Source organism: Aphelocoma coerulescens, chromosome 13 (genome assembly GCF_041296385.1).
Source record: "Aphelocoma coerulescens isolate FSJ_1873_10779 chromosome 13, UR_Acoe_1.0, whole genome shotgun sequence".
Taxonomy (NCBI): domain Eukaryota; kingdom Metazoa; phylum Chordata; class Aves; order Passeriformes; family Corvidae; genus Aphelocoma; species Aphelocoma coerulescens.
This window is the reverse complement of record NC_091027.1, coordinates 12,946,164-12,961,576: the sequence shown is the minus strand read 5'-3', so window position 1 is coordinate 12,961,576 and position 15,413 is coordinate 12,946,164. Positions and strand designations below refer to the sequence as shown.

General features: G+C 39.3%; 1 protein-coding gene across 1 annotated transcript; it reads right to left on the bottom strand.

Annotated features, from left to right (window-relative positions):
• Positions 1-106: 106 nt before the first annotated feature.
• Positions 107-15,411, bottom strand: HMMR (hyaluronan mediated motility receptor). The gene is made up of 18 exons (XM_069028505.1): positions 15,303-15,411; positions 14,733-14,831; positions 14,068-14,144; positions 13,158-13,238; positions 12,268-12,456; positions 11,944-12,030; positions 11,555-11,655; positions 10,402-10,476; positions 10,089-10,267; positions 9,122-9,270; positions 8,612-8,826; positions 7,870-7,986; positions 6,895-7,053; positions 5,614-5,766; positions 5,409-5,508; positions 4,984-5,160; positions 4,310-4,472; positions 107-3,674 (listed from the first exon to the last, which is right to left on the bottom strand). Exons 1-18 carry the CDS (start codon positions 15,361-15,363, stop codon positions 3,655-3,657), a joined length of 2,202 nt encoding a protein of 733 aa, XP_068884606.1. The 5' UTR covers positions 15,364-15,411; the 3' UTR covers positions 107-3,654.
• Positions 15,412-15,413: the final 2 nt, after the last annotated feature.

Below are 15,413 nucleotides of genomic sequence, written 5' to 3'. Positions count from 1 at the left end.
GTTTTAAGTGGTAGTACACAATAAAGAAAAGCAGAAAAGTCTACCAAAATTTAATAGCATCATACTAAATTTAATACAATATTGTAAATGACCTTTATTTATAGCAAACAACTAACATTTAAAGGACAAAAAGGTGTATATATATAAAAAAATTAAAATAAGCCACTTCAGCTAGTGTCTGCCTTCATGGAATGCAGATGCCCTTTTATCCTCTGTAACAAGCTATTGACATTTAATTCCCTTCCATTAACCTTGGAATTCTATTTCAAAATATCAGTAATTCATAACTTGAAATCAGGAAGAAAAATCTACAAAGAAATACCAAACTGTTTATCAGCATGGAGGTAAGAACTCCCAGTACACCTGATGTCACATCACCTCCTCCCAACACAGCCTAGAAGAGCTCCCTGTGTTCTTAAAAACCATGATGTGGAAATAAAAATTTTGTCTTCCAGGTTCAGAGCAGGAGGAAAATAGCAAAAGCACGAGCCCTGAAATCTCAAGCTACAATCATCAATCAGCCTGTAAAATATGTCACCAGAATAAGTTAAATTATATATAGTTTTTGTATCTTCATTATATAATATAATCTATTTTTTCCTCAAATATTTACCTTGAGTTCTGTAGTGTTCTACCTATACTTTCAATTTCTTTATTATTATTGTCACATTCACTTTGTGAAACACTATGATTTCATGGAACAGCTAAATAAAAATGCTATTGTTGTCTAGCTCACAGTCACTTAAGCATAATGCATCTGTGGGTGACTAAATGGACCACTCATTAAATTAACATTTCAGACTGTAATTCACAGAGACTAAAGCATAATTAACTCTCTCTCCCTCTCTCCTCCTCCTGTTTGCTTTTCCCTTGATTTTGTAATCAAAGTGTGGTAGCAACCTGTTAATGCAAATATCCAGAGCCTTACCTGCTCCATTTCCAGCAGCATTTCAGGCATTGCCAAACCACAGAGGGAATTACCAGCCTAGGAAATCATTGCAGTTCAACTGTGCACTTATTCCTTTGCTGTGCCTGCAGAGAGCACATGGGCTGAGAGCAGCACCGGCTCTACTGACCTTTGAAACCAAAACACAAATCCAAGCCCTACATCACATGTGGCTCTGAATCCTGTTAAGCTTTTGGTCTGGTCCCAGTGGTACCATTTAAGCAGCTCAGTATGAGCTTAAATTTTTACCTCATAACAGTCAGCATGAGCAAGAACAGCCATTGTGTGTGTAAGATCCTTTCAAAGCACTGGCACTGAGTCTTATACAGTTTGTCTTTTATAGCAAACAGTAGGAGGGTTCTAATTAGGTCAGGCAGGTTGAGAATTCCAAGAGCTCTTCATTTTACATTTCAACTAAACACAGCCCAGCTCTTGCTACAATACAGCAAGATGAATGATCAGAGAAGTAACTTTGTGTTAAATCATGGATTTTTCAATTAAAAAAAAAATCTTCTGCAACATGAAAGTAATGGATTCCTGCAGTGAATACATAAGTCAGTTGAGCTACAAATGTCAAGGTTTCAGTTTTTAATACTTCATTGCATATGTGCATGAAAGTGGTAAAGCCTCCTAGGACTGAAGCTGACAAAAACCCCTCAATTTCCCCTTGACTTCCACCCTTTGCTTTTCTCCCCACTCTGCTCCACATGATTTATCAATGTTTTAAAGCTCAAAGATCACCCTTGCTGTAGGGCTAGCAGAATTATTTGCTGGAGTTTCCTTTTCTTCTGGCAATATAAGCATACTCATGCCAGCTGTATCAAATGAAGATGTAGCAACCCTAAAAGTCCAGTCATGTGACACCTGCCATTTCTGGCTTCCCTTGGCATATTTGTACCTTCTGTCAAAAAACTCTTGCTAATTTGACATACGACATGTCAAACACCAAAAATGAGTCAAAAAAAAACCCCAAAAAAACAGAAAAAAAAATACCTTATCTCAGTGTCTCCATTTTTATGTTTTGAGTTTTTGAGTTTGGTGGAACCTTTCATTAACATTCAGACAAATGCCTGTTTCCTCTACAATTTTTTTACTCCATTTACATCTTTCAGACAAGAAAACCTTCATTTTTTTTTTCTCCACAATGAGACAACTCCAGTATAATATACTTCTAGCAACTTCTTTATCAAAATGTCTCTCAACACTTTGGGCTGCTAAATTGAACACCAAGTGCTCTCTTAATTAAAACACTTGAAGCTAATCCCCATCCTCAGTCTTCAGAGGATCAAGTAATCCAGCAAATACACAAAGATGACATTAACAGATAACATCTAGCAACTTCTTTCCTTGGACTTAATATGCTTTTTTTGTATATAACTTCCTAGGAATTATGAGGTCTCTGTAAATTCACAATGTCAGCATAAATGGCAATAAATTCTACCAGCTAAGCTTTGGGTACTGCCTCTGCAGCACCTCGGTGCAAGATAGCTGCACAGACATAACAAAAACACAGTTCCACCTTTGACTTACATACAGTATTTACTTCTGTATTAAGAAATAAGAGAATTTCAGGTTGTATATGTTGCACAGTTCAGCTAAATAATTTCCCTAAGACTAGAGAATATGTAGTTTTTGAAGCAAGGCTGACACTGGGCTTTGTTATGAAGACAAGACTAGAAAAAAGAACATTAGATGAATCCCACTGTAATGTAATTTTGGGTTTTATCCCTAGTTTGCAAAGGAAATGGACAAATCCTTTCATTTAAATTTTTTATTGTGCTAAAATAGTCTTGATTTTAAATGCAGTTAAACAGATTCTTTCCCCCATGCCACAGTTCCAGTCTGTACAATGCATGTGAATACAGTGGGTGTCCTCCCACCCAAGTGAGACAAGTTTGGTTGTTATTCCCTGTCACTGTAGCACTGATCACTTACAACAGCTGGCTACAAAGGCTTTGTGGCAATTTAAGAGTCCAGTGGACACAACATTACTCTTAAGACACTAATCTCAGTCCCAGTACACAAATGTTTAGATAAATGCAGTCAATTTGACTTTGACCTGAAAATACTCTTCTGAAGATCAATAGCTGCAACACCTAGCCCCAGGATTTAAATTTGCATACACTGAATATAGATCACACATAATATCAAAGTTAAGTGTACAGTCTCATTTTCTACACTGCTTCTATAGTATGTAGGCCACAGAAGTAGAAGGGTCTCTTGGCAGTATTGTTGCCATTGGTACCAAAGCAGCTATAAGCAGCAAAATTAATTTAACATAGAATTGTATACATAAGATAGATGGAAAGAAAAAAAATTAAAAATATATAAAAATCAAAAAACTTGACTGAAATCTATTTCATTTGTAATCTTGTTCTCCAGTGCTCATTCGCCTTTTCCAAACTTAAATGCTTTGTTCAAAACTGAACTAAGCAGCTTCAGCATATCCAAAAAGTACAACACTGAACACTTTTCAGAATTCATGCCTGCAGTGATGTTACCAGGAGTCAGGAACATGCAGTCATGTGTTGCTTCTCAGTAAAACAGTTTTTCTAAAAGTACATAATTTTAAATCATTTTGCTAGGGCTCCTACTGATTTGTATTATATACAGCATCCAAGTTCACCTTGAAGAAGCAGTCTACTGAAGTCTCCTTCCTGTAGCACACGAATTTATGGGTGATTTATTTTCTTAATACCAAGAAGACTTCAAATTTTGTTTTTATTACCTGTAATGGAAAAATGTTATGACGTTTGAGTTTTTCACTATTGCTCCCACCACACGAAATAATTTCTTGTCTCCTGGGGCACAGAAGGTCCTACACTGAATCTTACAGGTAAGCCAGGATTCCAGACCTTGGAACAGACACTCTAACAAAACTCTCTCCCCTACCCTGCTTCCCTTGGTTTGTCCTCATGCACTCCATCTTTTCCTCCACTCCACATTTATCTGCAAGACCTTTTGCATCTTCCCTTGACACCTGCAGTGGTGTAGGGTCCTGCCAGGTAGCAGCTAAAGAACCAGGGTGCAAAGGTGTGGCTGAGCCACTTGTACCCCATGACCTGTGCAGGAGGTACTTCCTGTCACCTCATCAGCTGTAACATGTGAGCTGGTGACAGAAGGAAAATGGCTCTGCTGTCTGACCTGGCACACCACCTGCTCCTGTCAGATTGTAAGGATCTGGGCTGGAAGGCACAGTAGCAAACTGTACACTGGGAGTGCCCCATTGATGCAGCCTCCAACATCTGCTGTAGAACAAGACGTGCCATTCACCTCCCCCAGATGCAGCAGACTATGCAAGACTCTCATACCTTCTTTGTTTAAGCTTAAGAGGCACAAAGGCTACATCAATATCAAACTTACCTTCTTTTAGAGGTGTTTTTGGAGGAATATTTTCCTTGCTATCATGCTGGAAAGCTTTGGAAGGATCAAAACGCTTAATGCCCTGTACTGCACACAGCTGCTCCTGAAGATGTCTGTTGGTTTGCTTTTCCTTGGCCAGCAATGCACGCAGTTTTGAGACTTCCTGGAGAAAACAATGCTTGGATGTTAGATGAAGAACAGGAGAAGAGGCTGCTTCAACATTTACTGAGGGGGCCATTTTATCTAATGCTAAACATACAGACAATGACTGGTGGCATTAAAACCCAACCCAAACGTACAGGTGTAGAGAAACCAGCAGCAAGGTACAGGTACAGTGTAACACCACTAAGCTGTATGGCAGTCTGAAAGTTTCAGCAGACAATTTATTAAGTCTAGGACCCCCAAAAAAGGTATGAAAAGCCAACCAAACTAAGTAGAGGTACTTATTTGTACTGCTGATTCTTCTGTATGTTGTAAATTCAGTCAAAAATTCAAAAACAGATTCTCTTAGCTTTTCTGAAGGCTGGTGGTTTATTGTAATCTGCTTCATGCAGGGAATTTAAGAAGCACAGAAGAAGTAGCTTGCAGGATTAGTCTATAAATATTTACAGCAACAAACAAAAGCATCAAGCACATTAGTAACTTGCAGATTTCTAATTTTTCATTTCACAAACCTGCTTCAGGTGGGCATTGTCTTCCTTCAACTTCATAACATGCTTGATTTTTTGCTTCATGTTCTGGTGGCCAAGTAGTTTAGCATATGCATCACTCAGTTTATTCAGTTCTTCTTGGGCTGCCCCATGCTCCTCCAGGAGCGCATTCTTCTCAGCTTCAAAAGCATCTAGTTGTTGCTGAAATACATTTGAATGTCTTAGAAATCTTTCAACTAAGCATAGCTTTTTACTGAACTGAAATCTACCAAGGAAGATTAGTTTGGGAAGGGGAATAGCTGGCTCACTGGATAGTAACTTAGGAAACCACTGCAGAATAAATGCCTTGGAATGGGAAGTAGCATATTTACTTCTCAAGAGTAGAACTTCAGCCAACTGCAAAAGTCTTATGTCAACAGATACTAACAAACACCTCCTTCACAACACACCTGAAAAGGCTTAACTTTGTTGTGTAAATCTTCATACAGTTTACGCCAGGTCTTGATCTCTTTCTTTAAGCCAGAGGTCACATCTTCACTAACGGTTTTCCTAAAAAGAAGTGGAATTTCATTATGTTCCTTGTTAGCTCTCAGCACTTCTTCCCAATAAAACTTGGATGTGCCATAATATGCAGTTCTAGTTTGAGAAAGTCACCTTAATCTTTCTGCTTCAAGTTCTCTTTTCAGATCTTCAGTTTGCTCCTCAAGTTTTTCCTGAAGTTTAGTCATTTGAGCAAGGCAAGACTCTTTTGTTCTCTGTGTTTCTGCTTCTTTTAGTGCAAGCTTGGTCTGGACTTCTAAAAGCATCCTGAGGAAAATACCATAATCTCTTAATGAGCCCTTGATTTTTTTTTTCCACTACACTAAATCTAAAACCCACAAGTAAATATGGTTGAAAAGCTGTTAGTAGAACTGAAATAAAAATTTGCACAAACAGTGCCACAAAGAAAACAGTAGTACAGAAGGCAATTAAGATGAACAACATTTTTAACTTTTCCTATAAGCAGTCCTTTTGAAGCACAGAAAGATCATACTGCTCATTTAAGGTTGAATCAATGCCAGCAGCTTTTAGCAGGGATAGTTTAGCAGTTAGGCTTTACATCCAGAGATTTGCTCAAGCAGGAACTAATCAAGACTGTTCAGTGTGGATGTATGCAAGATTTCAAAAACCCTACAACTAAAAGCACTGACCCCTCTTCAGCCCCAGCTGTTTGTTCCATCCCTTCCCTGCCACCTCAACCAGGAAATACCTCTTCAGTTTTTCTTTTACCAGCTCTAATGGAAACTGGAGACATTAAGCAGGTGGGAGGAAAGAAAGGGGAGCATCTTAACCAGCACAGAACCATAGGGAACATAGATCACTGAACTGCTGTTAGACAGCTAGAGAAGCACGTCCTCAGCTACTGGCCTAACACAACTTCTTGGGTGTTATTTCACATCAGCTGCACTGTGGTGCCTCATATTAGGCAGAGAGAGAACCTCAGTTTACATCATCACAGTGTGGCAATTCATGGATGGTTAATTGGCATTTGCTTGTGAGCAGAACTTGAGGTGACATCATTCAGACTGGAGTGGCAAAGAGTCAGTTCTGCATTTAGTATTTGTCTCCCCTGGGGATCTTATTTGCAGAGCAGTCACTGTAACTGGCATTTCTGAAACAGACTATTCCAACATATTTCATTCAAGTATTTTCCTCTTCCTCTGTGTTCCACATATAAACAAAAGTCAAAATAACTGATTGGACAGACCTAATGCATATAAACTTAATAAATTTTGACTGTCAGTATTTTCAACCTTGTGCACTAGGAAAAGCAAGAAACTACTGCTTACACCAAATACTGATCTGATCTTGTAGAGCATCACATGAAGTTCTAGTTAGGAAGCCAAGTCTTAGTTTGTGTTCCTTAGCTTACGGAAAAGTTTGTCTGTGTAGTACCTTGCACATTCTTCATTTGCTTTGTTTTTAGTGTATTCTGCTTCTTGAAGCAACTGCAGATTCTCTTGGCCTACTTTTTTTAGGTTGGCAACTTCTTCTCGCAGAGAGGTATTCTCCAGTTTAAAATTGCAAATTTCTTCAGCTGATGCTTTCTTGTAGCTGGTATTACAGTACAAATGAGAAAAATCTTATTACTTCAGGCAAAATACAGACTGACATGTTTACACCTTACAAGAGCAATACAAGCTCATGCTAGCAAGTATCAAGGATTTTATACTCTGAAGATATGGCAGCATACAGGCACTGATGAATCCAAAGGTAAGAAAGAAACCACAACACAAAGTTCCATAAAGCCATAAGCAGTAACACTACAATGAATTCGATGATACAGATACTACCATATTTTTGTAGGTATTTTAAAATACAAGACCTACTCTATCTGAAGCTTATTTCAAACAGCAAAGCACCTACTGTCTGTAGTTGGTATTGGCAAATATCCCACAGGATCCTTCATGGGTGAAGGACCATGCATACGTAGTAGTAACAGTATCACTTTTTACATACTTCCACAACCTGAATATTTTAAGGTAAAAAACTTGCAGTAACTGTAGGAAACTTCTCAATTCAGTGCAAATTTTGATTCTAAACAAGTCTTTTTGCAAGACATTTCAGTGCCAAGAACACCATCACTAGTTACAAATCCCATTGTGATTTAAAAGCACTTAACACCTCCAACTGGTTACATTTTGGAAGAAGAAATATCCAATTTCCTGAACTAGACAGTGATACTGTGTCACTATACTTGCCTAGTACTCAAATTCTTAATGCCACCAAATACCATCACAAAATCCTCTGCTCTACTGCCATGCCAACACTCACATACAGTGTGAAGTACCAAGGCACATAAATGAACAGTACATTTTATTGTCATCTTAGAGATAATCCCTGTCCTATACATTAATAAAACTTAAATACCTTTCAAAGTCAGCAACAGCCTTTCCAAGTTTCTGCAGTGTATTGCTGTGCTCTTCTTGGATTTGCAATACAGCACTGCTATGCATTTCCTTGATTTGCTCCAACTCTGCATTCTTCCTGAAATAAAAATTCAGCATTGCACACTGGAGAGAAGCATGTCTGAATGCATCACCAAATGCTGCTATCAGTTACAGAAGGCTTGAAGCAGCAGCAATAAATTAATTGTGACAAACCAGTAACTTCTCACATACTAAAGCACAATCTTCACAAATAGGTATTATTAATGATTTCCCCCTCCCCTTATTTTCCAAGGGAGTTATAGAATAGACTGAAGACCCAATAGTAAACTTAAACAAGAAACAACTGGCTTGAAAAATCTTTTTGTCATTGCCTTCTCCAGGACAGAAACAGCCAGTACAACATGCACATAGCTTACCCAGCACAGCAAGGTCAGAGCACTACAACACCAGCCTTTCAAGCAAATCCCAACTGCCTTTTTTTTTTTGTGTGCGTGTTAAATTACAACAATGTAAAACTGACTCAAGTTACTATTGATACTGACTCAAGTTACTACTGCTAGTGATCAGATCTCATCACTATTGGTAATCAACAATCAACAAGAAATAACTTCAGATCTGCTCAGGCCTCTAAAACCTGAATTGGGCTCAGAAGCTCTGTTTACACTACTGATTTAACATTCTTCCTTTCAAAGCTTTAGAATCAGAAAGTTTCTTTCACAAACCCTGTCAACTTTTCTTCCATCTGTGCAAGTTCAAGACGTTGAGATTTGATTTCTTGTTCCAATCGCTTCACCAACTTTTCAGCTTTCTTTTCCTTTGCATGCAATTTATTCAGCTCCTTCATGGTATCATTCAGCTCTTCTTCCAGAAGATGTCTCTCACTTGTTACTTCATCTTCAAACTCCAGTAACTTCTGCTGCATTGATGCAGATGACTCCTGCATGCCAGAGTACCACAGATTTTAAAACTACCAGTACCTTCTGGGTAGTAGAGGGCTAGTTTTCAGCATTTAAACTTCAAATCTATGGGAAGAACCAAAACCTCCATCCCACCAGCAATGATTCTTAGACCTATTAGACCACACAAGTTTCTGCAGGCCAGTACCCACTTTGCCATATTAATGATAACCTAACTGTGAAATGCACATCTCATGCGTAATCCAAACAAGAATTTTTAGTGCCAATCCTTGAGATTACAACCTATTTTTAGACTAATTTATAGTCTGTATTTACCTTCTCTTGCCGCAGCTGAGAGATGACCTCCTCATGCTTCTGAAGCAGTTTTTGGTGTTCCTGTTCTGCCAAATCAATTTTTTTTTTCAGGTCTTCTATTTCAGCATTCATACTCAGGAACTGTCCTTTGGTCTCAGACAACTCTTTCTCTGCATAGAGAAATTGTCAATAAAACACAAATTCTCTTCTCTATCTTCAAATAGCTACAATATGTATTATTCATAATATTTCCATTCCATCTTTAGTTTGTTTGTTTTTCCCTTGCCTAACTACCAAAAACACAGAAAGAAAACCCCACACAAAACAAACCCATCCCTTAAACCCATCTGGAAACTCCTCAAAATTGGCTCGAGGTATACCACTTTAAAATTATTTTAAACAACAGGAGTGTTTGGACCAAGCAATTAGCCTTCACCAGAAGAGCATATGGCTGGGGAAAACAACTACATGAGTTCCCCAAAGTTTCTTTCACAAACTAGTACACAGAAGGCAGCTGGTACAGAAAACTGAGTACACATCTCAGATTGCAGAGTTGCTGGTGTAGGGAGAGAAGGGGTAAGGACGTGAAGATGGGATCCTTGCCATATTCCCAGCACCTCAATGAACCTGTACACAAGCTGTTAGCAGTGAATTCACACAATACTATACTGCTTCTCAATGAAGAGTAAGGAACAAGAACTTCTTAAGTGTTCATCTTTCAGATTAAGGCCACTCCTACAATTTTCATTGTGTACTATCTACCCAAGTTACCCTCCATGGAAACACCAATTCAGACTTAACAGATGTCAGATGTGAAGGGATTTCCCTGTTGTTAAAAATATGCCTTGGTGTTTCTAGCTGGAGCTCAGAGACTTCTCATTTGGAACAAACCAGTCTAAATTGACATTTTAGAAAAAACCTATTTGAGATGCTTTAAGACATGTGAGTGATCGAACATATGGAACAGTGTACAAGAACTAACAATTACCTTTCTCTTGTTGAAGCAGTTGACACCTCTCATTAAGTTCTTTCATCAGTTTACATGATTCTTCCTCTTTTGTTTTGAGGGTATTCTTCAGGATCTCAATATCTTGGTCTTTCTTACTCAGTGTCTCCTCCATCCGGGTGACTTCTAGTTTGTATTTCTCAGCTGTTTCTGCAACACTACTGTAGAAGAAAATTCAGGCACTTGTTACCACTAAATTTTGTTTGTAAGCTTACACATCAACACAAAGGAAAATGCTTAGGACTGTTGGGTTTCCAAAAGGAAAACTAACTTCTTGAGAACAATTTGTTGTTACCTGAGCTCCGTGATATATTCCAGAAGTTTTTCAGTGTCAGACTTTTCTTCAACTTTCTCTCTCTCAGTAGCAGACCTAAAACCAGACAGTTTTTATGACAGATATATTTAAACAAATTCAGAGTTAATTAGTAATACACTTTCCCAGTTTGGCTGAAAAACTGATATTGGCTCTAAGAGGTGATTCTTCCCTCTTTTCATACCTGTTCCAGACAGTCTTCTCATTTGTAGTAAAGATGCTAAGCCACATTTTGCCACAAGCAATATGCCACAAACATAATAATACATTAACATAATGCAGCTTTTGTAGCAAATTATCATCTCCTCCCTTTGTGACCTGCACTATCTGCATTATTACCTTTGTGTATGTTAACAGCCAAGTTTGTGCTGCAGTGCCAGTTGTGCCAACATGACATCAAACACAGCTTGGAAGTTAATTTTTCCTAGGTCACTATCCTCAGCAACAGGCTACACATTAGTGTACTGTTCCTGTACAGCACATGACATTTTTGGGGCAGAATAGAAAGTGCTGTGTTAGAACTCACTCTCCATCTACACAGAGCTGCTGAAGCTGAGACTCTGCAGTTGCCTTTCTTCAGAGCACGTGTCTACACCCAAGCAGCTCTGAAGGCACCACAATGGCTCTTCAATGCACTCCTCTGGAGAACATGAATGAGTTTATCAAATCCATGCCAAATGCCTGGCTGCTAAATTAGGATTTCAGCTCCTGCTCTAATGCTTTTCTATTCTTGCTTATTCCTAACTTAGTAGTCTAAAGGTCAGAAATATCCTATCCATACAAATGTCCTCCTCCAACCTGAACAACAATTCTGTTCTAAAGACGTATGTTTTCCCTCTCCACCCCATACCCAAGAAAACCCCACCCATACCACACTGGAAGACAAAGGGTTGACATGATATATTTTATCTTTTGGAAAAAGATTAGATACACTAGAGAAACAATGTTTTTAATGGTTGTTTTATCAAACTGCAGCAGCTGTTAGAACTTCATTCCATCATATTTATTCCAGATGACAAACACTAATAATGTCTGTTCCTTCTCAGTAGGGAGGACAGCCTGTATTTTGGTTACTACAAAGGGTAAGCATGGAAACACAGCTAGGTCATCATCTCATTCCCTTCCTAGCACTTACAGTTTTTCTTGTAACTGTGCTACTTTTCCTTTTGAATGCTCTAGATTTCTCTGCACTTCCTGAAGCTTCATTTCCATGTCTTCCTGCTTTGCCAGTGCAGTCTGAAAAAAAAAAAACAAACCCCAAACTACATGTATTAACATTAAAATGAGATTTAATAAAAAAAGAGGGTGTTGTGGAAGAGACAGTGGTAAACTGAAATTTAATTCATCACTACAGTTTATTGATAGCACCTACTACTGTGCTAAACGGGATTGCAAGTATCCCTCTGTAAAGATATCAGCCACTTATTAAGCGACAACCACCACCAAGAGCTTCAGACTATACTGAGGATCATTTGTTTTGTTCCTGAGCAGCTCAGAATTACTGTCCTGTGCAAATGGTCATACCTTTTCCTTAGCATCCCTCATGTTTCTGAGCTTCATCAACTCCATGCACAGGCTGCTCATTTTCTTCTGCACACCATCTTCAGACAGCTTGTTAGAAAAGAAGATAAAACCACTAAGCATTATTCCTTTGTATGAATTGCTGTTCACACAACCCTTTCCAAGCTGTTCCCCTCCGACTCTGTGTTTAGACAGATGGGTACAAGATCCCAAACCAGACATGCTCTATGTCAAAACAGATGCTGATCAGCAACTAAAGCTTCCTTTTGCACAGGAAGCTCAATAACAGCAAAGGCAAAGCAAAGATGTACTTATTTGTCTGAATACCTTTGACTTCAGTAGTTCATTGCTTCTTGTTAGCTCCAAAAGCTGTTTCTTCAGGCATGCAACATTTGCTGAAAGAGAGGTTTTCTCCTGAACTGCAGCACTCAGCTTTGCTTCAATCTTAACAAAATCTTCATCCAGAGCCTGAAGTTTTTTATCCTGCTCTCCACGTTCTCTCACTAATGCACGGATCTAAAACATGAGGTATTTTCTTTATTTCTTACTATCATTAGTTTAGCCTCTCCAAGTAAATCACAGGCATAAGTACCCAAACTGTATTTACTTCCATTCAGAATATATATCTGTAACTCTCATTCACAGGAAGGAAACAACAGAATCACCACAATTCTCTGTTATTACACATGATACAATAGCAATGTTTCACCTGACTTATTTTATGCTACTGAGCCAGTACAACATGTTAAAATTAGAACAGTTTTAGCTTTAATACGCAACAGAAGCAAACTTTCCTTTTTGGCTGTGACAGACAAAAAGGAAGAATGTGACATTTGAGACACAAGGCACCAATTAGCACACAGAAGTGTACGGATACAGTTTAGGGTGCCTCTTAAGCATTAAAAGTATGACAATTAGTGAGCAAAAAATCTTAGCTAGCAACAGTTAAATGAAACAGAGCCTTTATGGGGTAGCCAACAGAGGACTTAGTTCTGTTTTTGAGAAGACTGACAAAGTAACTGTTCACAATCAGCCAGAATTAATGCAATTCCATTAGCTTTGTACATGCATATCTGATAATCTTTCTTTTGCACAGAGCTGTTTGTAAACTACTTGTATGCTGTGTGATGCAAAAGAGGCCAATTCTACCGGCTTGTAGTTTTTATTATGGTAAGTGGGAAACATGACAGGAATTCACTCACATAATGTATTCATACCTCCTTCTCCAGTGCCTTCTGTTTCTTTTTCTCTTTCATAAGCATAAGATCTTTTTTAATCTTCACAATCCCATTAGCCGGCTTTGGAAAAGAGATGTGTTAGAAATCTCTAGCTTCATAGTAGCTGAACACAATTAAATACAAGAGTGGGTGCTTCATATAGACAATACTACAAAGATATACACCAAATAAAGAGCAAACCTTTGTCTCTTCCAGACAGGGCAGAAAAGTATCAGGTTAGGATGGGGTTTACCCTTCTACTTTCTCATCAGCATTACTCTGAAGGGACAGCTCATAACCACAGGGACAGGAAGGAGATTAACAAAGTTGGAGACTTTAGGACCCACTAAGCTTCATAAAAACATTCTAATATCTTCACCTCAGGTTTGTTTGAACAATTTTATCCTACATCACCAATACTTGTAAACTTAAGTAGTAAGTCAGGGCTATAATTTTTCAGCTTGTTAAGATACAAATCTTGAAATCCATATCCTTGCATAGGACACTGAGAACCTGCACATGCAGTACCATCCCCACCCTGTTTCTTACACCACCAGGTTTCCACTCTGCCTTGCCCAGCCCATGAAAGAAGGAACCAAAACACCATCTCCTTAAAAAGAAAGAATCACACCATAACTACATGGTGAGCAAGAGGAAAAGAAATCCCAACAGCATAGCACCAAATATAACAAGTTGCTCTGTAGTCCCAAGTTAATTATCACACAATTCCCAAGGATGCAGCAATTTCATTTTTCCTGCTTAGTTACTACGGAACACAGACACAACAATATGTTCCATAGTTCACTTGGGTAGGTTAATGACAATTGTATGAAGAGGCTGTATTGTTTAAGCAGTCAGAGAGATTTAGCTGGGATTTAACAGTGCTACAGACACCAGAGCAGAGTCTTACCGTTGATCCAAGAGATATGAGTCTCCTTGCAGTTACTGGGGTGGGTGCACTCTTCTCACTGCTCAGATTTGTCTCACCTGAAGGATGCAGAAGAGAATGGTGAAGGAAGAGAGTGCACATGCACACGGGGGGAAATGTAACCAAACTACACAAGGTTTATTAACTGTGTACAAAAGACAACATTCCACCTGGTTGTTAGACTATCAACTTGACAACCCCATACCAGCTGCTTTTTTACTGCAATCAGACAGTTCAATATTAGTCATCTGGGCACTTGACAAAGTTTAGAGACAGACTGCCAGGTAACAGACAGTTTTGGTATTTCCACTTCTGCCAAGTTTCCCTGCCATGATCCAGATCCATAATGTCAGTTTTGAACTGAGGGATGCTTTAGATACTAAAAATGCATTTAAAGTATCTCTAAACCCAAGGTTAATTAGTAGTTTATTTGACCTCCAGAGGACCCCCTAATTAGAAAAAGTCACATATAAAGCTATTTTTGGAAGATTCCAACAGATGTTTTTACAGCTGCTTCTTTGAGTCGGAAGGTAGACAGTGAGTCTCTGCAACAGAAACCAATTTCTGAAGAGCAGAGCAGTAACAGCACTAACAATTGTAGCATCTAAAGATATCTTATCATTGTGTTCTGTGCAATTTTTACTTACTTTTCTGTTTCCTAACCCCTTGGCATGCTTCAGAGGACAGCAAACTTCTCACTCCATCTGATGGCTTAACATTACGGGATCCTTGCAGGGGGGTACATGCTAGAAATGAGATTTTCAGAACAGCAAAGAACAATGAAGGTAAATGACAGGGTTTTCAGCTTCGATGAATTGAGGCTGATAACATACCTAGGGTAAACCTACAGCCAAAGTCTCACTGTGAGAGACTCGTACATTAGAAAACACTCTCACTACATTGCCTCGGCCGTGACAAGCCCTGCACGTTCCTCTTACAGCGCTGTACTACGGAATCAGAGGCCAGCAAGACTTGGCACCGCTTTAGTTACTACGTACATTATACACGTTGACTACTGTATTTGGCATGCTAGGGCTAGACACGAAGTCGGAACCTTCTGCCTTAGAAGGGGACCCCCGCGAGAACCCAGAGGGTCCTGAGGCACCGCGCTACGGGCTGCTCCTCACAAGAAGGGAGGTCCTGAGGCCGGCCTCTGGTCCCTCGAGCACCACCAAATAGCTCACCCCCCGCTCCCTCTGTCCCCTCTCCTCACGTACCAGCACTGCCATCGCGGTGGAGATGGAGCTGACGGCCGAGCGGCGCACGCACAGAGGCCATGACAGCGCTGGCACCCCGTGGCCCCGGCGTTCAAAGAGGCCAACGGCCGC